At 66.3% G+C, this 23488-nt stretch overlaps 3 protein-coding genes and 1 non-coding gene across 4 annotated transcripts; 1 reads left to right on the top strand and 3 right to left on the bottom strand.

Moving 5' to 3' along the window:
* Positions 1-480: 480 nt before the first annotated feature.
* LOC122214611 lies at positions 481-587 on the bottom strand. The gene has a single exon (XR_006199992.1). It is a non-coding gene; the product is annotated as a U6 spliceosomal RNA (small nuclear RNA).
* A 276-nt stretch (positions 588-863) lies between these two features.
* MED16 (mediator complex subunit 16) lies at positions 864-12917 on the top strand. The gene is given in 16 exon segments (XM_042927730.1): positions 864-977; positions 2252-2436; positions 3111-3218; positions 3511-3680; positions 4103-4282; positions 4285-4536; positions 4968-5073; positions 7051-7206; positions 7864-8075; positions 8771-8977; positions 9221-9431; positions 9646-9779; positions 10070-10262; positions 10658-10871; positions 11671-11754; positions 12261-12917. Coding segments are annotated over 15 exon segments (2487 nt in total). The 5' UTR covers positions 864-977; positions 2252-2303; the 3' UTR covers positions 12388-12917.
* A 3357-nt stretch (positions 12918-16274) lies between these two features.
* Positions 16275-18752, bottom strand: CFD (complement factor D). Its single transcript, XM_042927732.1, has 5 exons — positions 18372-18752; positions 17355-17511; positions 17124-17268; positions 16776-17033; positions 16275-16491 (listed from the first exon to the last, which is right to left on the bottom strand). Exons 1-5 carry the CDS (start codon positions 18427-18429, stop codon positions 16330-16332), a joined length of 780 nt encoding a protein of 259 aa, XP_042783666.1. The 5' UTR covers positions 18430-18752; the 3' UTR covers positions 16275-16329.
* Positions 18753-20272: 1520 nt separating this feature from the next.
* Positions 20273-23003, bottom strand: LOC122213659 (neutrophil elastase-like). The gene is made up of 5 exons (XM_042927731.1): positions 22746-23003; positions 22229-22385; positions 21697-21838; positions 20660-20890; positions 20273-20534 (listed from the first exon to the last, which is right to left on the bottom strand). Exons 1-5 carry the CDS (start codon positions 22873-22875, stop codon positions 20334-20336), a joined length of 861 nt encoding a protein of 286 aa, XP_042783665.1. The 5' UTR covers positions 22876-23003; the 3' UTR covers positions 20273-20333.
* Positions 23004-23488: the final 485 nt, after the last annotated feature.

Genomic DNA, 23488 nt, shown 5'->3' with positions numbered 1-23488 from the left:
TCGGTGGGCCATCCGGTATTATTTATCCTGGTCACGGTCCAGGTTTGGCCCTCGCAGCCTTGGGTCTCTCTGAGGCACCCCCATCGTTGTGGGGTTTTTATACATGAGCCCCGGGATGCTCCCGCTAGGCCTGTGTGTTTCTGCACGGAGCCTGGTTCCTTCTCTGGGGCCAGGTCTGGGCGCTTGGGTGTGCGGGGGCCCGTTTAACAGGCATCCTAAGAGTTTTAAGGGCAGACACTAACTCGCGGAAGTCCACGTGGCCGGCATGGACGCCGGAGGCCCGGGGTCCCAGAGGGTGCAGCCACTTGCACGAGGACCCTTTCCCCCTGCCCGCGGGGTGCCGGGGCCGGGCCCGAAGCCTCCTGCCCTCCCCTGCAGCCCGCGGGAGGACCCGAAAATCAGGGAAGGGCCTCCAAAGGGAGAGTCGCTTCACCTGTGGAGCCTCAGTTTCCCCGCTCGGGAGAGCCCAGAGTAGAGCAGCAAAATATGGAACGCTTCACGAATTTGCGTGTCATCCTTGCGCAGGGGCCATGCTAATCTTCTCTGTATCGTTCCAATTTTAGTATATGTGCTGCCGAAGCGAGCACGAACCTACGGTCTCGCCGAAGGATATTTATAGTGCCCAAACAAAATGTCTTTACACAAAGGGTGAATTCTTTTAAAAGGAGTCAGCGACCCATCTTTCTCCTAGGTTCCTACAACCTATAGTGCGATCGAATGCGATCACTCACTGAAACTGAGAAAGTGTTCATTGTTCCACCAAATATAACTCAAGTGGCTGCTGGGACGCTGTGAAGTCCTATATGCAAATATCCCGGAAGAGGGGCGGAGTCGCCGCCGTCCCAGAAGCCTCTGGGAAGCGGCCGCGCTGCGCGGGCGACTCGTTGGTCCCGGGGAAGATGGCGGCGCCGGAACCGGGGAGCTAGAGAGACTCGGGGCCGCGGCCGCCTGCTCAGCTTGGCGCCTGGGCCGGCCTGGTGAGCGCGGGGCGGCGGGGCCCGCAGGGGACAGCCAGCGTCCGCTCGGCGCCCGCGGCCGGGGGAGGGTGGGAACGCAGCCCGGAGGAGGCGGGGACCCGCGGGCCCGGGGCGGGGCCTGCGGGGTCAGAGGGCGCCGGGCGCGCGGCTGGCGGGGGGCGCTGGGCGGGGTCTGGGGGTTGTGGCTGAAATTTGCGTGGAGCCGGGGACTAACTGGGGGTCTGGCCCGGGCTGGGGGTGGGGCTCGAGGATAATGGGGGATTTGGCGGTGGGACCAGGAGGGCCCCGTGAACACCTGGCAGGTGAAGGGTTTGGGGTCCCTGGGGTGGAGTCTGAGAGCTTAGGCCGGGCTCGGGGGCTCAAGGAGTAAACTGGGAGGGGATTCTGGAAAGGATAGATTGTAGGGGATGGGGACTGGGGCTTTGAGGGCAGAACTTAAAAGACTTGCGGGGGGCTTGTGGGAGGGGCCTTGGTGTCCCTGGTCTGGGCTCGAAGACGTAGCGGGACCTGGGCTCATGACTCAGAGAAAGGGAGCTGACGGCACTTCTGTGAAAGAAGGAGTAACCTGTAATCGGTGCCTGCGCGCAGAACATTTCATTGTTGGGCTCAGCAAGTCCCGCCTCGGGCACGACTTTCTGCCTCCGCTGGATGGGGTCTCCTAGCTCTTCCCCCCAGGATGGACCCAGGCCCGACCTTTGCAGGCGCTTCCCACTGCCTTTATTGCTGCCTACGGGGACCAGTGCACTCCCCTCCGCCCCACCCCTGGTGGTGCACTCCAGCCCGCCCGAGGGGTCCTGCGCAAATGTAAATAGTTCATCGCCCTCCCCGGGCTCCCCCCCCCCCCCCAACCCCACTAGGGTGAAGGCTTCCAGCGCCCCCACCACCCACCCTCATCACCTCTGGCCCCCTTTCCCTTCACTCATCTGCTCTAGCTGTCTGGGCTGCTTGGCCACTCCTTGAACACCCCAGGCTCGGTCCAGCCTCTGGGCCTTTGCGTTTGCTGTCCCCTCCACCTTCCCCCAGACATCGTGTGTCTTGCTCCCTCACACCTCTGCTTTGATGTTGTCTCCCTGATGAGACCTCCCTGTCCCCCCGTTTAAAATGCAGCTTCACTCACACAGCACACGAGACCCAAGGGCAGGGAATCGTAGAGAATAGGTTGGGTTCCTTTCATTCCCTGTGGGAACCGGGTGTCCAGTGTGGAGCTCGGCATCCTGCAGGCACTCAGTGAATGTCACTGATGAGCCAGTCTCCGCCGCCCCCCCCCCCCCCAGCCCCAGGAGCTGGTGACTGTCCTCGGGGTGTGACCTGTGGCCTGTGGGCACAATGGATCTGGCTTACGTCTGCGAGTGGGAGAGATGGCCCAAGAGTACCCACTGTCCGTCGGTGCCTCTGGCCTGTGCCTGGTCCTGCCGTAACCTCATTGCCTTCACCACCGACCTTCGAAATGACGACCAGGGTGTGTGCCTCCTTGACCCCAGCCCCGCTCCTGTGTGTCCCTGTGGGGGAACTTTGGGTCTCCAGGCCTGCCTGGGAGCTGCCCCTCCCCCATGTGGGCCCTCTCAGGGTTTTCTCATCCATAACGGGGTAGTGAGGACTACAGCCTCACAGGTGTGCAGAGGCCAGGTGCTGTGTTCCCCATACCTGGTGCTGGAATCACCCCCGAGGGACGAAATGGGGCAAGGGGAGCGGGGTCCACCAAGGCTTCCAGACCGTCCGTGTTACTATCTTGCATTTGAAAACACCTAAGGTACTTAGTTGGGGGCTGTTTTCCCTTTACTGTCTGGGTAATACGTATTAGGAAAAAAATAGAAAAGCAGAGAAATTTAAAGGGGAAGAGACCGTGGGGAGATGCCCATCATTAGCCTTTGGGGATCATATTCTCCCTGTTCTATTTTCTGTGTCTCTTGTAAAAACACCGTGACGCTAGTGGCCAGGTTCAGGCCTGCTTCGGTTTCCAAGGGAACACAGAAGCCTCTTCCTCCATAGCACCGGGGCTGTCTGTGTGGTCAGCAGCAGACGCCCCTGACTCCCCCGTGGGTGGCACGGTCGCTGGATTCATCCCTGACCCCTCCCGGGGTTGTCGTGGCTTCCTGGTTGTTACCGCTGCCGTGCCGTGTGCTGTCCCCGCAGACCTCACCCGCATGATCCACATCCTGGATACGGAACACCCCTGGGATGTGCACTCTGTCAACTCAGAGCACAGCGAGGCCATCACCTGCCTGGAGTGGGACCAGTCAGGTGAGGGCCGGCCTGGGCATGGGTGGTCCTGCATGACTGAGGGGGATAGCGATGCTCTCCCTCGATCCTGAATCTCAGGGTAACACACTCTGTCTCTTCCTGGTCACGCCCCCAGAGTTCACAGCTGGGACTCGAACCCTCAGTCTGTTACAATTGTCACATCCCCGCGAACACACCTTATGCCACTCCCCTGCTCAGCCTCCACCAGCTTGCTCCTCCCAGGCCCTGAACGCACTGGAATCGCTGCCCCTGTGCACCCTGAGGGTTTGCAGTGTGGGTTTGTGGTCCACAGGCTCCCGGCTCCTGTCGGCTGATGCTGACGGGCAGATCAAGTGCTGGAGCATGGCCGACCACCTGGCCAACAGCTGGGAGAGCTCTGTGGGCAGCTTGGTGGAGGGGGACCCCATCGTGGCGTTGTCCTGGCTGCACAACGGGGTGAAGCTGGCATTGCACGTGGAAAAGGTGGGTGTTCACCCGAGCAAGCCGGAGCCGTTGCAGTAGGTGAGACCGTGCACCCTGCCTGTCCTCCCGCCACCAGCACCCTTTGGTTTTTGTAGTCCCGGCCCAACTCGCCCGATTCATGCCTTCAATCAGGCTGTCAGCACCTGTGTTTTCTGTGAGCCCCCATTTAACTGATGGCTGCTGTCCTTAATGAACCTTCCGTTCAGCTGGTGGCTGGTATCCTCAGTGGACCGTTCATTTAACTGACAGCTGTTCTCAGAATCCAGTGCACCCCAGAATTCCTCTTTCTGCACCCCAAGGGCGGGTTGTCAGGTCACAAAGGGCAGACCCCTAAAGTCTGGGCAGGCCACCTGTTGCTGACGTCCTCAGCTGGGTCCAGCATCGGCAGTAAGCAGACCCCGTGCTCCCTTCTCCCCCCACAGTCGGGCGCCTCCAGCTTCGGCGAGAAGTTCTCCCGCGTCAAATTCTCGCCGTCCCTCACACTGTTCGGCGGCAAGCCAATGGAGGGCTGGATCGCGGTGACGGTCAGCGGCCTGGTCACCGTGTCCCTGCTCAAGCCCAGCGGGCAGGTGCTGACGTCAACGGAGAGTCTGTGCCGGCTGCGCGCGGCCGCGTGGCCCTGGCGGACATCGCCTTCACGGGCGGCGGCAACATCGTGGTGGCCACCGCGGACGGCAGCAGCGCCTCCCCCGTGCAGTTCTACAAGGTGTGCGTGAGCGTGGTCAGCGAGAAGTGCCGCATCGACACCGAGATCCTGCCCTCGCTGTTCATGCGCTGCACCACCGACCTCAACCGCAAGGACAAGTTCCCCGCCATCACCCACCTCAAGTTCCTGGCCCGTGACATGTCAGAGCAGGTGAGTCCTGCCCCGGGCCCGCTCCCCTGGCCGCACGCTCCTCCCCGCGAGTTCTGGGGTCCAGGGTCGGACGGGGGGCTGACACCCCCCCCCCGGGGCCCCAGGGAGCCCTGTGTCCCCCTCTTCTGGCTCCCGAGGCGCCCCATCCTGGGCTCGCGGCCCCTCCTCATCCTCACGGCCAGCAGCGTGGGGTCCGCCCGGCTCTCTGCCTCTGACCCTTTGCCCCACCCGCGTGGGGACCTCGTGAGGACGCTGGGCCCCACAGCCTGCGGGTCCCGGGACCAGGACGGGGACGTCTCTGGGGCAGTTGTCCAGCGGTCACCCCGGGTGCCAGTGTAAGGCCCCGGCTTCGTGGAGCTTCCCCCTTGCTCTCCCCTGGGGGACATCTGGCATTCCGGCTCCACACTCCTGACCAGCGGCCGCCTCCGCAGGTGCTCCTGTGTGCGTCCAGCCAGACGAGCAGCATCGTGGAATGTTGGTCTCTGCGGAAGGAGGGGCTTCCCGTGAACAACGTCTTCCAGCAGATCTCGCCTGTGGGTGAGTCTCCCCGTTCCCGGGGCAGCGTGAGGGAGCTGCTCCGAGCAGCCAGGCCGTGTCGGCCTGCCCCACCCTCTTCACCCCTGCCGATGCAGCCTCTTCGCTCCTGTCCCAGACAGCCACCTGACCCGGGGCTCAGAGAGGCGAGGTCCTACCCGGTCATCCCACAGGCGGGTCGCCTGACTGCCTCACTCTCACACCTCCTGCGGGGAGCATGTGCCTGCTTGAGGGAGCTGTGGTGCAAAGGTCCTGGGGCATGAGGCAGGAGCCAGAGCGGGCTGAGCAAAGGGGAGCAAGCAGGCGGTGCGGCAGGGCTGGGGGTACACACAGTCCCCTGGGCCACAGAGGGCACTTCATCCTAAAAACAGAACCCTCCAGAAACCCTGGTTTATGGTGAGGAAACAGACCCAGAGGGGGTGGCGGAGTTTCCCCAGGACGTACCCGATGGCTCACCTCCCCCTCCCCCGTCCCTGCACTCAATGTGGAGCCCCCCCCCCCCCCCCCCCCCCCCCGGTGGCTCCAGATGGTGCCAGCCTCCCCGAAGACCGTGCCCGCTCCCCGACAGAGCTCGGGACGTGCTGGCCCAGCCTTTAATGACTGCGAAGTCAGAAAAGCCACTTGATTTTCACCGCCGGAGCTCACAGGGGACAAAGGCCCCCCGGGGCCCACAAATAGCATTTCCAGCTGATGAGAGCAGGGCGCTCTGCTGATTAGCGCTAATGGACCCTGGAGCGGTTGGCTGCTCGGGAGGGTGCTAAGCGGGAACTACGGATGAAGCCATGTCAAGAGGCCCCGCAGCTCCTGCCCCCCCACGGGGGCCACGGGGTGGTTACAGAAGCTGCCCGCTGCGGGGGCCCAGTGGTTAGCATGAAGCACCTTCCCCGGACCCCCCCCCCCGTCCTGAGTGAGCTCGTAGCTGGCGGCCGGCATGACCGTGTGTGGCGGGCAGGGCCACACAGGTCTGCGCGGTCCCTGTGCCCCAGTGCAGTGGGTGACCAGCCCCAGGGCCAGCCTGGCCACAGCCATTGCGTAGCATTTGTGCAGTGCTCGGTGTGACCACTGGCCCGCGGGTGCTGTCTGGACGTCATCCTTGTTAGATGCGAAGTTACACTCTGGCCTCAGGCAGTCTCAGTGCTCCCTGGGCCTCAGTTTCCCCTGGGGGGCTCGGGTCTGCGGCAGGTTTATGAGCTGTGGCAAGCCCTTCAGAGCCGAGCTCTCGAGACAGGTGGGCGGCTGGGAGACGCTGTTTGACCCTTGGTTGTGCCGTGTAACAACCAGCTCAACTTGGCTCACAGCCGTGGCCCCGCGCCGCTCTGGGGGGGGGGGCGCCGCCTCCGCCGCTCCTACCTGGTTTGTGTGCCTGCCGTCAGCCTTCCGGCAGCGTGGGCCGTGCGCCTGATCGCCCCCCATGGCCGCGTGTCCCTGCAGGCTTGCCCAGGCACGTCCCGGCAAATCCACACCGTGTCTCCTCTGGCGTCATGTTGGCCCGCGCCCTCTAGCCACGCCGGGACTCCCGGAAACCACTCTGCCTGTTGCTGGGGGCTGTGGGTGCAGGGGGCGCGGGTCTGCGGCCCCTTGACCGTCCAGCTCAAGCCTTAGCAGGCGGGCCGAGCTGGGCTCCGCCCAGGACCTGTCCTGTCACGAGACAACGCACCGCGAGCTGGCTGTGCCGCCAGGGCTTGTGGTGGCCGGGAGTGGGGTGCACCCCGCTTCTCTGCTCCAGCTTCGGCCAGCGTCACGGCGGCCTCCCTCCCACTGCCCGTGGCCTCCTGGTCGGGCGAGGTCCCAGGGCGGGACTGGTGGTCCGCGTGTGTCACGTGCCTGCCGTGGACCGTTCCGCTGCCTGGGCTGTGGAGTGCTTTGAGGGCCGGAGACGGGGGTGCCGGGGCGGCCGTGCCTGGCGTCCCCGGCGGGGGTCCGCCGTGCGGCATTTCTCATTCTGCTGTTGTTTTCCCGTTCCCCCGGCCCCCTCTTCAGTTGGTGACAAACAGCCCATGATTCTCAAGTGGCGGATCCTGTCGGCCACCAACGACCTGGACCGCGTGTCTGCCGTGGCGCTGCCTAAGCTGCCCATCTCGCTCACCAACACTGACCTGAAGGTGGCCAGCGACACCCAGTTCTACCCCGGCCTCGGTACGGCTGGCGCGAGCCCCTGGGGGCGGTGGGCTCTGAGCCCGGGGCTCAAGTCTTAGGGCCGTGGGGCCCGCCCCTGTCCGCCAGGCGGCCCCGCTTCCGGGATCCCCCACGCTCCCAGGCCGTGAGTCTGGCTAACGGAACACTGCGTGCATAAAGGGCTGTTAGCGACCAGCAAGGACGAGGCTGGGAACTTGGGGCGGACGTTTTAGGTGGGCAGCGCCCTGTTCTGGCGCCCCAGGTGTCGGTCCTGGGCTCAGTTGCAGGTGTCCCTGACCTCAAGTGAGTCAGGACTCAACGTGAGCCCTAACCCTGCCGCCCACTGGTCGTGGGGGTTAGGCCTCCCCACCCCCCATCCTCCCCTCGAGGCCCCTGTGTGCTCCTGGGCCCCGGGGCCTTTGCATTCACCGTCCCCTCCCGCCGTCTCCCTGGAAGGGACCCATTTGCTCGCGTCAGCCACACCTTGGGGAGGAGGTGGGGCGTAGCCCGAACCTGGGGCTGTTGGCAAAGGATGCGGGGGGAAAGCGGCTGGCTATGGGGGCGGCTGGTGGGCCGTGGGTGGCCTGGAGCCACGCCTCTCCCCTGGGCGGCCCCTTCCCACCGCGGGGAGCTGGGCGGGCCCCCACGCGGCTGAGCGGCCTGTGCTCTGGCCTGTAGGGCTGGCCCTGGCCTTTCACGACGGCAGCGTCCACATTGTGCACCGGCTGTCGCTGCAGAGCATGGCCGTCTTCTACAGTTCTGCGGCCCCGCGCTCCGCGGACGAGCCGGCCATCAAGCGCCCGCGGACCACCGGCCCCGCCGTCCACTTCAAGGCCATGCAGCTCTCCTGGACGTCTCTGGCCCTGGTCGGCATCGACAACCACGGGAAGGTGAGCTTCAGAGCCGCCTCCCTGCTGCTCGCCAGCCCGAGGTCGTCGCCTCTGAGGTCCAATCAAAGCTCCGGCGGTGTGGTCTGTGGCGCCTAGTAGGTGCTCAGCAGGAGCCGTTGGGGTGGTTGCCGTTCACGTAGGGTTTCTGGAATCAAGTGCGGTGAAGCACGGAAGCGGAAGCGTAGCGGGTGCTCAGCGGGTGTCCTTGTTCCCGGAGGGACTTGGCCTCGGCCTGGAGGAAGGGGGCCTGGAGGAAGGGGCGAGCTGTGTGCGCTCACCCTGGCTGCCGTGCCCGCCCATCCCCCCGCCTCCCGTGCTGACTGGGAAACCGGCTTCCGCATTCACGTTGAGACTCCTGACTCGTGAGCGAATCCCTTGCTCGTTTGCTCCGCCCTTGGGGTCTCCGGGAGAGGGGCCAGCGGCCTGGCGTGAGGCGTTCCGCTTCTGGAGAACAGGGTCTGTGTCTCTGCGGAGACCCCCGCGGCCCTCGAGTGGATCCGCGCCGGCCACGCAGCCTGGTGACAGGCCGGTCCCCCAGAAGCCCCGTGCGGGTGTGGTGGGGTGTGGTGGGGCCTCGGAGGTGCCGCCGCAGCGCAGACACAGCGCGTGCGGCCGCCCCACCCCCTGGCGGGCGGGACGGCCCGGGGAGGGGGTGCAGGGTCCCGCAGCGCTCCCCGCCCCGTCCTCCCCTGCAGCTGAGCATGCTTCGCATCTCGCCCTCCATGGGCCACGCGCTGGACGTGAGCCTGGCCCTGCGGCACTTGCTCTTCCTGCTGGAGTACTGCATGGTGACCGGCTACGACTGGTGGGACACCCTCCTGCACGTGCAGCCCGCCATGGTGCAGAGCCTGGTGGAGAGGCTGCACGAGGAGTACACGCGCCAGAACGCGGCCCTGCAGCAGGTGCAGGGCCTCTTTGGAGACGGGGCGGGGAGGCCAGGGGTGGGGGTGGGGGGGCTGCCCCGCCCCTCCCCTCGCACTTGCCGCCCCGCCCCTCGGGGGCCGCCCCGCCCCCTCCCCTCCCCTCCCCGCCCCTCGCACTTGCCGCCCCGCCCCTCGGGGGCCGCCCCGCCCCGCGGGGGGGGGCGGAGGGCGCCGCCTCCCGGGCCCCTCGGGGCCGCCCGCTCACGCCACCTACCCGCCCAGGTCCTGTCCACCCGGATCCTGGCCATGAAGGCCTCGCTGTGCAAGCTGTCGCCCTGCACGGTGGCCCGCGTGTGCGACTACCACGCCAAGCTCTTCCTCGTGGCCGTCAGCTCCACGCTCAAGTCCCTCCTGCGCCCACACTTCCTCAACACGCCCGACAAGAGCCCTGGCGACCGGCTGACCGAGGTCTGCGCCAAGATCACGGACGCCGGTGGGTGCCGCCCCGGCCCTCACCGGGCTCGCCCCAGGGGAGCATCGGCCGGGCCGGGCCAGTGTGGGGGGGGGTGGGGGGCAGAGAGGGGCCGCTCTGACCCAGGGCCCGGCTCTCCGGCTCTCGCAGTGGGTGCTGCCGGGCGTCGGCGCGGCCCCCGTGCGCGTGCACCGCGAGGCCGGGTGGGGGCGCCTGACCTCCCGTCTCCCCCCAGACATCGACAAGGTCATGATCAACCTCAAGACGGAGGAGTTCGTCCTGGACATGAACACGCTGCAGGCGCTCCAGCAGCTCCTGCAGTGGGTGGGCGACTTCGTGCTCTACTTGCTGGCCAGTCTGCCCAACCAGGTGCGGCCCCTCCCCCCCAGCCGCCTCCACGGCCCCGGGGCCGCCGGAGCCCGCGGGCGGGGAGCTCGGTGCTCTGCCGGCCGGGCCGCGTCCCCGCCCCCGCACGCATTACCTGCCAGGGGGGGCCGCTTCCCGTCCCCTGCCTGCACTGCGTGGCGTCCAGGAGCCGGGGGCCCGGTGCCTGGGGCGCCCCCGGCCCGTGCGAGGGAAGCCGGCCCATCTCCCCGCACCCCGGGGTCCTAGGATGCCGCTCGCGCTTAGGCCTGTGGCCCCGGGTGCCTCCCCCACAGGGCTCCCCGCTGCGGCCGGGACACAGCTTCCTGCGGGACGGCACCTCGCTGGGCATGCTGCGGGAGCTGATGGTCGTCATCCGGATCTGGGGCCTGCTGAAGCCCAGCTGCTTGCCCGTGTACACGGCCACCTCAGACACCCAAGACAGCATGTCCCTGCTCTTCCGCCTGCTCACCAAGCTCTGGATCTGCTGTAAGACGCCAGCCCTCGGCCCTCGGCCCCCCATCAAAATAAGAGTCCTGGCTGAGACGCCCCACTCCCCAAATACAGGCTCCCCCGGCTTAGACGGTCGTGGTCCCCAGCGCCCAGTACAGGTGCTCGCTAAACGTCTGCGCCCGTTTGCTTGTCTTGTGTCACCGGGTCGCGTGTTTGCGGCCGGCCCTGTTCTCGGAAGGGCACCCAGCGCTCCCTGTGTACTTGTTAAACGAATAAGTGGGTCCTGACGCTCGGGAGGTCAGGGTAGAGCTGGGGCCTGAGTCCGGGACCGCTGCTCCGAGCTCCAAAGAGGCCTCGGTGCCCCGCCCCCGGCAGGCAGCGCTCGGGGCAGGGCCGCCCGGCGCGACGTCCCCACGGTCCCCTCCCCGCAGGCCGTGACGAGGGCCCCACGAGTGAGCCGGACGAGGCGCTCGTCGACGAGTGCTGCCTGCTGCCCAGCCAGCTGCTCATTCCCAGCCTGGACTGGCTGCCCGTCAGCGACGGCCTCGTCAGCCGCCTGCAGCCCAAGCAGCCTCTGCGCCTGCAGTTCGGCAAGGCCCCCGCCCTGCCGGCCTGCGCCACCGTGCAGCCCGACGGCCTCAGCAGGTGCGTGCCCGGCTCCGCCTCGCCCCCTGCGTGTGCGCCCTGCTGGTGCCGCCTTCGGGGCTCCGCCTGAACGCCGTCCCCGAGAGACGCCCCGCTCGGTCCCCGACTCCCCCGCCGCCTTTCTCCGTCTTTGCGCTCGGCCGTGTCCTGCCCTCCGTCTGGCGCGTCACCCCTGCGTGGAGTGCCGTGTGCTTGACCTTGAGGACTCGGGCTGCGGCCTCTGCCCCCGTAAGGGGCAGTCACCCTAGCGTAGACTCCCGTGTGAGCCCTCTCTGCGCAGCAGCACCACGGGGCAGGGGTTTGTCCCCACTTTTCAGGCGAGAAAGGTGCGGTCACTGACCCCAGGTCGCACAAGGTGCTTCCCCGTTTTGGACGCTCACGTGGTGAAGAGAGACCCGCGAATCCTCCGCGAGGTCCATTACTTTGGGTGGAAATTTCAGAAATCGCAGATGAGCCAAAGGAGGAAAGTCAGCACCCGGGGGCCCCCTTTGGGTGTAATGCTTCGGGCATTGGGCCCGCCCCCTTCTGGCAGCTTCCTTCTTGTGTTGTCGTGGGAGGGACCGCCTGAATCATTTGGGTTTGGGTTTCGGGAAAAACTTTAAGAGAAGAGGAGGTCGATCACAATGAGATTTAAAATGTGGTGTTTTGGAAACATTCAAACGCAGTTTTCAGCCCCTCCCCGCGGGTTCTCGGTGGCTTCCAGAGCTTTCCGGCGCCGTTGAGCGTGCGGGCAGAGGGCACGCGTCAGAGATGGCCCGTGTCTGGTGTGTGCGCGCCTCACGTGTCCCCTCTCCGCCAGGGCGCCGGGCCAGCCCAAGATCGACCACCTGCGAAGGCTGCACCTGGGAGCCTACCCCACGGAGGAGTGCAAGGCCTGCACCCGGTGAGCGCCCGCCACGCGGACCCGCCCTCAGCCCTGCCCCGGGGGCCGGTGGCTTCCCGCCACGAGCCTGTCTCCCTGCCTGTGAACACAGGTCGTGGGAGCGCCTCCCAGCGAGGGCCACGGCCGCCTTGGGAGGTCCTGAGCACCCTCTCCTGGGGCATCGGTGGCCAGCTGTGCCCGCAGCCCGAGCCTGCCCCAGGGGAGCTCTCCGTCGCCCGGCGGGTGTGGAAACGAAGGCCGGGAGCTTTGCAGACGCAGCCCCACTTGCCACCACGCAACCCCGGGACCGGGAGCGGGTTCCGGCGCTCAGGGTCACGCTGCCGGGGAGCGGCCAGGCCGGGACTCGAAAACCCCACACCTGTGGCCACTCACGGGGCTGAGCCGGCTCGGTGTCGGGCGGCTCCGGGAACGGCGCTCTGGCGGTGGGGGTGCAGCACGTGCAGAGGCCCAGCGGCAGGGCAGCCCCCCCCCCCCCCCCAACCTCACCCTGCCGGCTCTGCCCCCAGGTGTGGCTGCGTCACCATGCTCAGGTCACCCAATAAGACCACGGCCGTCAAGCAGTGGGAACAGCGCTGGATCAAGAACTGCCTGTGCGGGGGGCTCTGGCGGCGGGTGCCCCTCAGCTACCCCTGACTGGGGGCCCCCCGGGCCCTCTCGGCGACAGAACGTTCCACATACACCCCGACCTTCATCGGGTACATCAAGAAACGGGCATCCTGGAAGCACGGCCTTCCGGGCCTTATCGGCCAAGGTCGTGTCCCGTCAACGGACGGGGCAGGGGTGGACGCGGCCTGAAGCCGCGAGTTGGTGCCTGTCGGCCCAGCCGGGACTGCTTTCTGTCCCTCAGAGCCTAGCGGTGGTTCCAGGAGGAGGGCCGGCCCCCTGTCCACGTGCCCCAGGCGGCCACCGAGACAGACCTGTGGGTCTCACGGCCTCACGTACTGTCCTCCCTGGACCCCCAGTGGCCCCTCCGGAGGCCCCGGGTCCTGGCTCGGAGGGTCCAGGGTGGCCCGGGGTCTCTGTTCTTTAGAACGTCCCCCCGTGAACTTGTCCAGTGTCTGGGTGGGTACTGCCCATGACACCTGCCTCAGTGTCCTCCCTGTTCCTGTCCGTGTGTCCGCGTGGTCCTGACGTCAGCAGGTCCAATAAATGTCTTGCCAGGTCGCAGGTGTCCTGTCCCTGCCAAGGGTGCTCTCCTCCCCTGGGCTCCCGTGCCCGGTGACTCTCTTGCTCTGTCAGCATTTATCGAGCACCTAGTGTATGCCAGTCACCGAGGTCCCTGCAGGGGGCAGCAGGCCGGGCACCGGTGGGCGATGGGCAGGTCTCTCTCTCTCCTTTTTCCCTGCCTCCCTCTAGCCTCCCTGCTGCAGGCCCTGAGCTGCTCTGGCCCCTGGGCTTCTGGGAGCTCAGGTCTGGTCCCCAGGGGGTCCCGCCTTCTGCCAACGAGCACTTTCCCAATCACGTCCGGCTTATGTCCCGCTCCCCAGGCCTCCAGACGCAGCGCCCTGCCTGTGGAGTGCTAATGGCTTCTCTGGTTTTCTTGCTGGAAGGTGCAGGGAGGGTGGGGCGGGTGGATGCCCCGCGGGGGTCAGACCCTGCACCTGTGCTTGTGGGGCTCCCCGGGCAGTGGGGGCTCGGAGCCCCTTACCGAGGCCCGGGCCGTGTTGCCCCGGAGGGCCTGTTGTCTGAGCCGTAGGCCTTGATGGTGGGCACGTGGTGGGGGCGGACAAGGGCAGGGAGCCGGCCCTTGGCTGGGCCTCTGCCAGCCGCCTCGCCTCCCACCCTGCTGGTCACCACTGCCTGGTGCCCCTTTAGTGACACGGGGACCCCGAGGGCAGCCCCCCCCAGGTTGAGTGGTCACTGCTGACAGCCATCCGTGAGCCGGTGGAGGTGAGGCTCTGTGTAAATTGCTCATCTAACAGGTGTAGGCGGAGAGCAGGGGAGAGGCCTCTCCTCCGTGGGGATCCGCTTCGGGGGCCCTTTTCCCCCGACCGTGCCCACACCGCTGCTGTGCCGTCTGCGCGGCTGAGGTGGGGGTTGCCTGTCGTGGCGTCCCTGCCCCCCTCTCGGGCCCCCACGCCGTGCTGCCCACGTCCCTCACGCGGCCGCGGCCTCCAGCCACCCCGCCAGTGCGGTCAGCCGTCTGCATCGGGACAAAGGGCCCGTTGTCCCGCACCCCTGTTTCACCCGCTCCAGGTTAACTTGTGGTTTTACGACACGGACCCGACTCGCCCCCACGGGTGACACGTGGGGTCCGCGCCCACCCCCCTCGGGTCTGGGTGGGCTCACGCCTGCGTCCAGCCCTGCGCAGAAGCGGTGCGTGTGACCCCCGAGCGGTTGGAAGCGGCCTTGCTCCCGGCCCCCCACCCCCACCCGGAGCCTGTGCCTCCCTGCCGTGAGCACGCCGCCCCGCTGTGCCGGCCGCTTCCGGACCCGCAGAAGCTGAGCACGGTGACCCGGGGGTGGCTCTCTGTCCCCAGGTTTGGGGTGGACGAGAACAGCCCGCGAACCGGGATGAGCACGGTCGCGTGTGTGCGCCCGGCCGTCCCGGTGGCCGGTCCCCCGTGGGCCCTGCCGAACCCCGGATGAGCTCGCCAGGCGGGTTAGGTCAGCAGGGTCCCGCGTTCCCGTCCCTGTCCTGTGCCCGCCAGGGGTTACCATGACACCCGTGTGTCCCCACAGCGCCTGCCTCTGGGGTCAACAGCAAGGCCCTGTTCTAGTTAGTACGTGAAGACAGCTCAGCCCGGCCGGCTGGGTGTGCGGCCAGCCTCGTCAGAGCGGAGGCCCTGCGTCACAGAGGCGGCCACCGGGACCACGTTCGGAAGATGTGTGTGCTGCTGTGGGCTTAGTGCCCACCGAGCTCATGGCCCGCCTCCCCACACTGTTCACCGGAACCTTCTGTGGTTCCCACACTGACCACGGGAGGGGGGTGAAGATGCCCCGGGAGATGTCACACCGGCCAGCCCCTAGTCAGACGCGAACCACCACTCCTACCCCCTGCCCCGGGCCCACCGGGGCCCTGACCTCCAGAAACAAGCGGGAAAGCAGGACCGGGGCGGCCTTTGGCTTCCTATTCGCGGGCCGTGCCCCCTGGACACCCAGGTCGTTCCTGCGCCTGCCCGGGGCTCGGGGTCATCCTGCTGCCCCTGACGGGCCGACCACACTCACCGGCACCTGAGAACCCGCCCGTCTGGGGAAGCTGCTGGAAGGGGCCCTCCAGGCTGAGCGGGCTGCGGTTTCCCTCCTGGCTGCAGAAGCCACAAGGTCTCCCGCCAGGCCCTCGCCCGAACTGTGCCTCCAGCCGGGAAACCCGCCCCCTTCCTCTGGGGCAGACCCGCCGGCCCCCAGCCCTTCCCCAGGCCCTGCTCTGACCCTCCAGGTGCCAGGTCGTCAGCGGGGCAGCTGCATTTGAGTTTCAAACGAACAACAAATGCTGTTTCAGTACAAGGCCGTCCCACATGCCACGGGACACTCTCATCATGCAAAAGTAGTTGTTGTTTTTCTGAAATTCCCGTTTAACCGGACGTGTGTTTTTATTTGCTGAATCTAGTCATCGTAGCCGCACCCACACTTTCCCCCCAAACTGGATCATCTCAAAGCCACTCCCTGACATCACTTCATCCAGGAAATACCTATTGAATGAATGAGACTCCGGGGTCTGGATGGCCAGCAATTGTCTCCCCCCCCCCCCTTATTTAAATGTGTCCAGTTTCTTAAATTACACACGAGATTCCTGAGCCCCGTGTCCATCATCAGAAGGGCTGAGTGAGTTACATCCTGTGTAATGGGATATTTGAGTTACTATGAGCAGGTCTTAGTGACCATGGTGCCCAGCCCAGGACCGTGCACACAGCTGGTGCTCCATAAAAGCTTTTGTATGCATGAGCATATGACTCCAAGGTAAACACTCTGTGGTGGAAAAGTAAAACGTGGCCACCGGTTCCAAACCCCCCGATTCACAATCCCCAGGGGTGGGCACATGACTTCACCTCTCAGATCCTCAGTCTTCTTTTCAACAAAAGGGGAGTCGTGAGCCCCCTTTGTGGCCCACGCTTACCACCTGGGCCCTAGCAGGTGTGGGTCTCGACGGCCCCTCACCCAGGTGGGAGAAAGCACGGGGCCTTGGGGCCTGGGTAAACTGGACCCTTGACCAGAAGGGTAAACTGAGACCCAGGAGGGCAGGGAGTCCCTCAGACCCAGTGTGACTGCTCTAAGACAGGCATCAGCCTTCCTCATTCTGGGAGCCCCCAAGTCCCCGGAAGTGACTATGAACGCCGGTGCTGTGATCCTGGGTTCGAATCCAGGCTTTGCCCAGAAGCTTCCCCCGACCTGAGCCTCCGTTTCCCGATGCGGGACGGGGGTCATAGAACAGAATGACTCGAGAGGGTCTGTGAAGCTGAAGCTCCCCCCAGAGCAGGGTCTCGCCCGCAGGGCGGCTTCCCCGCCACCTCCCGGGACCGCGGATGGAGGAGCACGGGCGCCCCCGCGCGGCCGCGCGTGCTCAGGACGGGCCGGAAGCGTGCAGGAGAGGATGCTTTATTGCGCGACCCCGGTCGGCCGCCCCTCGGGGCCTCGTCAAGCGGCCGCGCCCTCGGCCATCACGCCGTCGATCCAGGCCACGTAGCTCGCCAGGCGCGTGTAGATGCCGGGCTTCTTGCGGTTGCCGCACACGCGCGAGCCCGACGTGACCACGGCCTCGGCCACGCCCCCGCACACCAGCGGGCCCCCGGAGTCGCCCTGCGGGGACAGGACGGCGGGCCGGGCCGTGAGCGCTGCAGCCGCGCCTGCAGGGACCCCCGCCCGCGCACCTTGCAGGTGTCCCGGCGGTTGCTCCCCCCGCACCACCCCTGCCACCCCACCTTGCAGGTGTCCCAGCGTTACTCCCCCCGCACCCCCCGCCCGCACCCCCCCCCCCCACCTTGCAGGTGTCCCGGCGGTTGCTCTCCCCGCACCACCCCTGCCACCCCAACTTGCAGGTGTCCCAGCGTTACTCCCCCCGCACCCCCCGCCCGCACCCCCACCTTGCAGGTGTCCCGGCGGTTGCTCTCCCCACACATCATGCTCTGGGTGATGGTGCCGTCGTGGTACGTGCGCTGGTTGCAGGTGGCGCGGTCGAGCACCCGCAGTTGCAATTGCTGCAGGCGGTCCGGCCGGCGGCCCGCGTGGGTGACCACGCCCCAGCCGGCCACGTCGCAGAGCGTGCCGGCCGCCACGTCGCGGTCCAAGCGCTGCCAGGCCAGGGGCTGCACGGCGGGGCCCAGCTCGGCCTTCTCTGACAGCTATACGGGAAGGGGCGGGAGCAGGGGTCAGGGCGGGGGGGCAGCGGGGGTCGCGTGCGGCAGGTGGGACTGAGGCTGGGCTCGGCAGACCTGCAGCAGGAGGAGGTCGTGGTCGATTGTGTCGGGCCGGCTGTCTGGGTGGGGCACTGCGCGGAGCACGTCGTACAGGCGCTTGGAGGGCTCGGGCTGCGACAGGGAGTGTGCGCCCAGGAGCACCTGCAGCTTCCCGTCGGCCCTGGGCGTGGGGGGGGTCCACATGAGAACCGCGTCACACACCCCCCAGCCCCCCCCCCCAGCCCCCCGCTGGCTTCGGACACTCACAAGTCCTCCACGCAGTGCGCCGCGCTCAGCACCCACCGCTCGGACACCAGGAAGCCGCCGCACACGTGCTTGCCGTTGACCTGCACCGACGCCATGTAGGGCCGCGCGTGGGACTCGGCCTCGCGGCCGCCCAGGATTCGCCCACGGGGCTGCGCCGCTGGGGGAGGGAGGGCAGGTGTGTGTTTCAGGGGGCGGGCCTCCCTGCCCCACCCGGCCCTCAGGCCGCCCAGGCCTGGAGTCCGGTGGGGGGGGGGGGGGGAGGGCAGGCCTGGAGTCCAGTCCGGTCGGCGGGGAGGGGGCCCAGGCCTGGAGTCCGATCGGAGGTGGGGGGGCAGGCCTGGAGTCCGGTTGGAGGGGGGGCAGGCCTGGAGTCCAGTCCGGTGGGGGGGGTGCCCAGGCCTGGAGTCCGGTGGGGGTGGGGGCAGGCCTGGAGTCCAGTCCGATCGGAGGGGAGGGGGCCCAGGCCTGGAGTCCGGTGGGGGGGGGGGGGGGGACAGGCCTGGAGTCCGGTCAGAGGGGGGGGCAGACCTGGAGTCCAGTCTGGTGGGGGGCGCAGGCCTGGAGTCCGGTCGGAGGTGGGGGGCCCAGGCCTGGAGTCCGGTCAGAGGGGGGGGCAGGCCTGGAGTCCAGTCCGGTCAGAGGTGGGGGGCCCAGCCTGGAGTCCGGTCAGAGGGGGGGCAGGCCTGGAGTCCAGTCCGGTGTGGGGGGCAGGCCTGGAGTCCGGTCCGGGCCCACTGGGAGCAGGGGACTCTGGGGCAAATTCGCTAAGTGTGGCTGACCAGACCCAGCAGTCCCGGCCGTTTGCACCGACAACTTGACCCTCACTGGAGGCCGAGCTTGGACTCTGAGAGCTCAGGCTTCATATTCGAAGTTTGGGGAAAATCCTTCCTTTTCAGAGCTTTCCATTCACCTGCTGGAGCCGGGGACACTCCTGCTTGATGGCGGGGGGGGGGGGGGGGGGGGGGGGGGGGCGGCTGACCGCCCTCCAGACTGGTAGGCCCAGGCCCTGTCACTCACCACACGCGGCTGCGCCCAGGAGGACCAGAGTCACCAGGTGCACCAGGCAGGCGGTCATGCTGCTGCTGTGGCCCGAGCGGGGACTCAGGCTGGGGCCCCCAGGCACCGACACTTGTATGAGCGGGCAAGGGGGCGGGGCTCCCAAGGCTCGCTCTGCTGCGTGGCCGCCGTCCAGCAGGGCGAAGGGGAGCCTGCCTGTTCCGTGCCCACCCTCCACGGGAGCCCCGCACCGAGAGGACAGGCGGCTGGAGGGGACTCTTGCCTCTGTGTCAGGTCCAGGGCTGGTCCCCGTGCGGGCCGCAGACCCTCAGGCAGACCCACTCTCAGCCCCCCGGCCCAGGCTCCCCAGAGTGCCCTTCCTGCCCCCAAGGTTTTGCAACAGCAGCTGGAGGCCACAGTTTGTAAACAACCAACTTCCTCTGTTTTTCTGCCCCTCCCTTCTTTCTCTTCCTCCTCCAACTAAGAGAGGAGGTCCGTGGGGGTGGGAAGGTCACCTGACAGCCCTGTCCCTGTTGGCTCTGGGGCCCAACACCCCAACAAATGGAATGTTAGAAAGGGGGTGTGTCAGATACAAATGACAGAAAAAACAAGTTGAACTGGGTGGGGTCTTCAACAAAGACATTTAAATGGAAAGTTCAGGGACTACTTTCAGGTGTAGCTTGATCCAGGTGCCTGACCGCTATCAGGTGTCTCTGTCTCTAGTTCGTCCTTTCCTCCTTGGTGATTTTTCTCCTCACCAGGCTCCCCTGTTGTGGGCCCAGGGGCCCCAGACTCAGCCCAGTGGCTCAGTGGGCCCCTCCCCCAATTCCCCATCACTCCAGCCAGCTTCTCAAGGCTGCCTCTGGTTAGCTGAGCTTTGATCACATGTCCCTTCCCAAGCCAATCACTGGGAGCAAGGGTTGGCAGGTTCTGATGAGCAGAATGGGTTGCGTGACCCTTTATAAGGTCAGGATGATGGATCGATGTCTCATGAACCCATGGAGGGGGGCGGTGCTGGGAACACAAGGGCGGGACGGGCCTTGGACATCCCCAGTGGGCACATTGCACAGTATTTTCCCTCTACTGCTTTCCTCTTTGCTGTGGACTGTTTCAGGCACAGAGCATAGAAAAAATGTAGCCAGTGTGATTTGTTAGATCGTAACATGTTTCCTTATTGAAATCAGAAACTCGAAACTAAAGCCGTTAGGCTATGGAGTCCAGGTTATGTAAGAGTTGGAAACTGCAACAAAATTTGAAACGTCTTCAATAAATAACCCTGAACACTCCCCACCCGGTGGCCCAACGAACCAACGACCGCCAGCGTGCCCGGCTAGGTTGGAAGGGTGACTGACCGGCTGACCCCCCGCCAGTGCTTGGGCAGAGCTGTGGGAGGGGAGCACCCCAAGGCAGAGGGAGCCCCAGAGGCCAGAACCGTGCGGCAGAGCCCAGTCCGGTGACCTCCAGTGGGGAGGGGGGGGGCGGGGGGCAGGGTCCGTGAGGCCGAGGCCCGTGTGGGACCCGAACCCCTCCCCTCACTCCTTCCTGCAGGGAAACCGAGGCTCAGGGAAAGACAGGTGCCCAACGTAGCTGGGACTCAAACCTAGGCTGCCGAGCACAGCTTCACGCCTGTCTGTACCTCGACTTCTTTGCCTGTAAAATGGGGCAGGACTAGGACTCGCCTCAAGGGCCTGATGAGTGAACGGTGGCAGAGACTTGGACCGGTCCCTGTGCCGCGCGAGCAGTGACTCAATCCGGTGACGCTGGGAACCCGGGTGGCAGCTGGCATCCTTTGTGGAGGGTGGGGAAGGTCTTCTTACCCCAGGGCCCCGAATTTGCTAACGTTTGCAGGCGACACGCTCACGAGACACACTTTCCGGACCACTCTGGGGCCCCCGTTGTACAACCAAGAAACACGCGCATTCTTACGAAAACCAACAGGCTTTTATTGTCACCGTGGGCAGGGCCCAGCCAGCGGCGCCCTTTCTAGAGGGTCCTGCTCGCAGGGTCCCTGGGATGCACCGAGGGGCGGTCGTCCTGGCGACGGATGATGGAGTTGATCCAGTTGGCGAACTGTGCCACCGGAGCGAAGGCGTCTGGGTAGAAGCCGGAGCCACAACTTCCACGGATGAAGGAATCGATGCCCTGAATCAGCCCGTTGCAGACCAGGGGCCCCCCCGAGTCCCCCTGCGGACACAGACAGGGTCGGAAGGCTGGCCTTCCAGGGCTCTGGCCGCAGCCCAGGCGGGAGCGGGGGGGGGGGGTACCCAGGGGGGGGACCGGGGTGGGGACCGGGGGACCCGGGTACGTACAAAGCAGATGCCGGCCTGCCGGCGTGGCACCAGCGTGCACACGTTGGAACGGGGGCACAGGGTGGTCACCACGGTCACGTTGAGCTCCTGCAGGATGTTGGGCGGTGGCTGGGTTGTGCCCAGCTGGCCCCAGCCCATGGCCAGGCACTGCACCCCACTGCCCACACCTTCGTTCTGGGCAGGCAGCCTGGCCACCCGCACGTTGGCGTTGATGGTGGCCGACCCATTGAGCTGTGGCGGGTGGAACAGAGAGCGTCACAGGGGGTGGTGGGCCATGACCTTCCCCTCCCCGGGCCTCAGTTTCCCCATCTGTCTAGTGGGAGCAGCCGCAGTGGTTCAGAGCATCTCTGGACATGTCTTTGTTTAAATATTTAAAAAAAAAAGTTTATTTATTTTTGAGAGCAGGAGACAGAGCACGAGCATGAGCATGAGCAGGGGAGGGGCAGAGAGAGAGAGACAGAGACACAGAATCCGAAGCAGCTCCAGGCCCTGAGCTGTCAGCACAGAGCTGACGCGGGGCTTGAACTCACGAACTGTGAGATCACGACCTGAGCTGAAGTCGGACGCTCAACCGACTGAGCCCCTCAGGCGCCCCCGGCCATGTCTGTATGCAGTGGGTAACCAATAAAACACTGGGCAACAGCGGTGACACTTCCCTTGTTCTAGAACATTCCCAGAGAATAACCCTTAAGTTTGCAAGCAGTGGGGAAGGGAGTCTCCCGCCGGCTGAATGTGGGGAATGTCACCCCATGTCACAAAGACAGGAGCGGTCCCCGTGCCTGGCCACACGGATAATAAGTCTGCCCACGGACAGCGGCTCACAGCCTCCCGCACCTGTGCCCTCAGCAGCCCGCCAGGTGGGACTGGTTTCTCCACGTCACGGGGTGGGGGCTGAGGCACAGAGAGGCGACCTACCCAGCTAGAGCGGGGGTTTGACGCAGGCCCCCCGTTCTGGGCCCCCCAGTCTTCCCGCCTCTGCACCCTCCCCAAGCCTCCTGCCCCCTGGGTGTCCCCTCCCCGCCCAGCCGGCCTTGCACCTGGAGAATCACGATGTCGTTCAGCAGCCTCTGGGGGTCGAAGCCGTTTTCAAAGACCCGCTGGATGGTGAACAGTTGCCTGGTGGGCTCTCGCCGCCGCAGGTCATGTGCCCCCAGCACCGCCACCACCGACCGGAAGTTCCTGCAGCAAGGAAGAGGCAGGAGGCGATTCGAGGCGGCTCTGGTGGTTGGGACCGCGGAGAGACCCCGAGCTCAGCTGTGACCCCCACCCAGGAGGGCCTGGCCTGTCCCCGCCAGCCCAGGAGGGCCTGGCCTGAACCCCCCCCCAGCCCAGGAGGGCCCGGCCTGTCCCCCCCAGCCCAGGAGGGCCCGGCCTGTCCCCCCCAGCCCAGGAGGGCCCGGCCTGACCCCCCCAGCCCAGGAGGGCCCGGCCTGACCCCCCAGCCCAGGAGGGCCTAGCCTGGCAGGTGCGCTAATGCGGCCCCGCCCCTGGGAGGTCTCACTTCCTTCCCGTTAGATACACGCGGCAACGGGGCTGTGAGAAAGGGAGGCGTGAGCTGGGGTGACTCACAGGCCGTCCACGCAGTGGGCAGCCGACATGACGAAGTTCGGGGCGATGAGTGTGCCACCACAGAAGTGGCCTCCACGCAGCTGCAGAGACACCATGAAGGGCCATGCGTGGGGCCGGGCCGGGCGGCCGCCCACGATCTCCGAGGCCAGTGCAGGGCCTGAGGACACACGGGGGGAGGGGGGTGAGTCCCGTGCAGGAGCCCCGGCCCGCGGCCGATGCATCCAGATGAGGAAACTGAGGCACGGGGAGGGGGGGTGCCTGCCACCACCCTACCACCCCGCCAGAGCACAGCTCTTTAGACATAGTGGCTTCGGGGTCCCCAGAGGGTTCGCACCCCAGCTCCGGGCTCCCGTGCCGGCCTCGCCACCCACAGCCTCACTGTCCCGCTCTGGAAACAGGCCTGCTCGTCACGGTGGTCCCCTTCCCACGAGGATGAGGGGCCACGAGGGCCCAGGACAAGCGGAGAGGCCAAGATGCCCGGGGACAGACAGACGGACAGACACGTGGCCGCACTCACCACCCAGCAGCATGGCCAGCAGCACGGGGGCGAGGGCAGGGCCGGTGGATCTGCGGCTTGGGGTCATGGTCGGGCTGGGGCTCTGGCGTCTCTGACCCCTGTGCCCACCTGCCCCTCTTATAGCCCCCATCCCCGGAGGCCGTTGCCCTTGCCCCACGGTGGGGCCAGGTGTCCCCACTTCCTCTTCCCCGCCCAGGGTTGGGGGGGTGCAAGGGGCCGGGGTTGGCTCCGCAGGGTCACTGGATGCGTCCCACGGCCAGGGCCGCACAATTAAATGGGAAGGTCAGATACGCAATGTCTTTCAGTAGAAGTGTATCCCCAGTTCCGCACAGGACCCCCCCCCCCCTCCACGAAGTGAGTCCTCGCTTCCCCGACACTCACATTGACCTGGGCGTCCTGTGTTTTTACTGAATCTGGCACCCTAGGCCCAGAGGACACTGGCTGGGGCCCCCGCGTGCCTCAGTTTACCCCGGGCACTATCATAGTGTCAACAATGCTGCACGGTCTGTGTCCTGACGTTCCGCAGGGACGGAAGACTGAGGCAGGGAGGGGGCTTCCCCCCCCCCCCCCCCGCCGGGCTCCTGCCCACACGGGGGATCTGGGGTCCACACCCAGCCCCCAGGGCTCACAGCAGGAACTCACTGTCACGGGGTCAGCATCTGGAGTCCGGCACAAGTCCTGGGAAGGGGCCCCCACCCCCCAGCCCCCCTGAGCTTCCCTGAAGCCCCCCCCAACCCCCCCCC

This window comes from Panthera leo, chromosome A2 (assembly GCF_018350215.1).
Source record: "Panthera leo isolate Ple1 chromosome A2, P.leo_Ple1_pat1.1, whole genome shotgun sequence".
NCBI classification, from domain to species: Eukaryota; Metazoa; Chordata; class Mammalia; order Carnivora; family Felidae; genus Panthera; species Panthera leo.
This window is presented reverse-complemented; position numbering and strand designations above follow the sequence as displayed.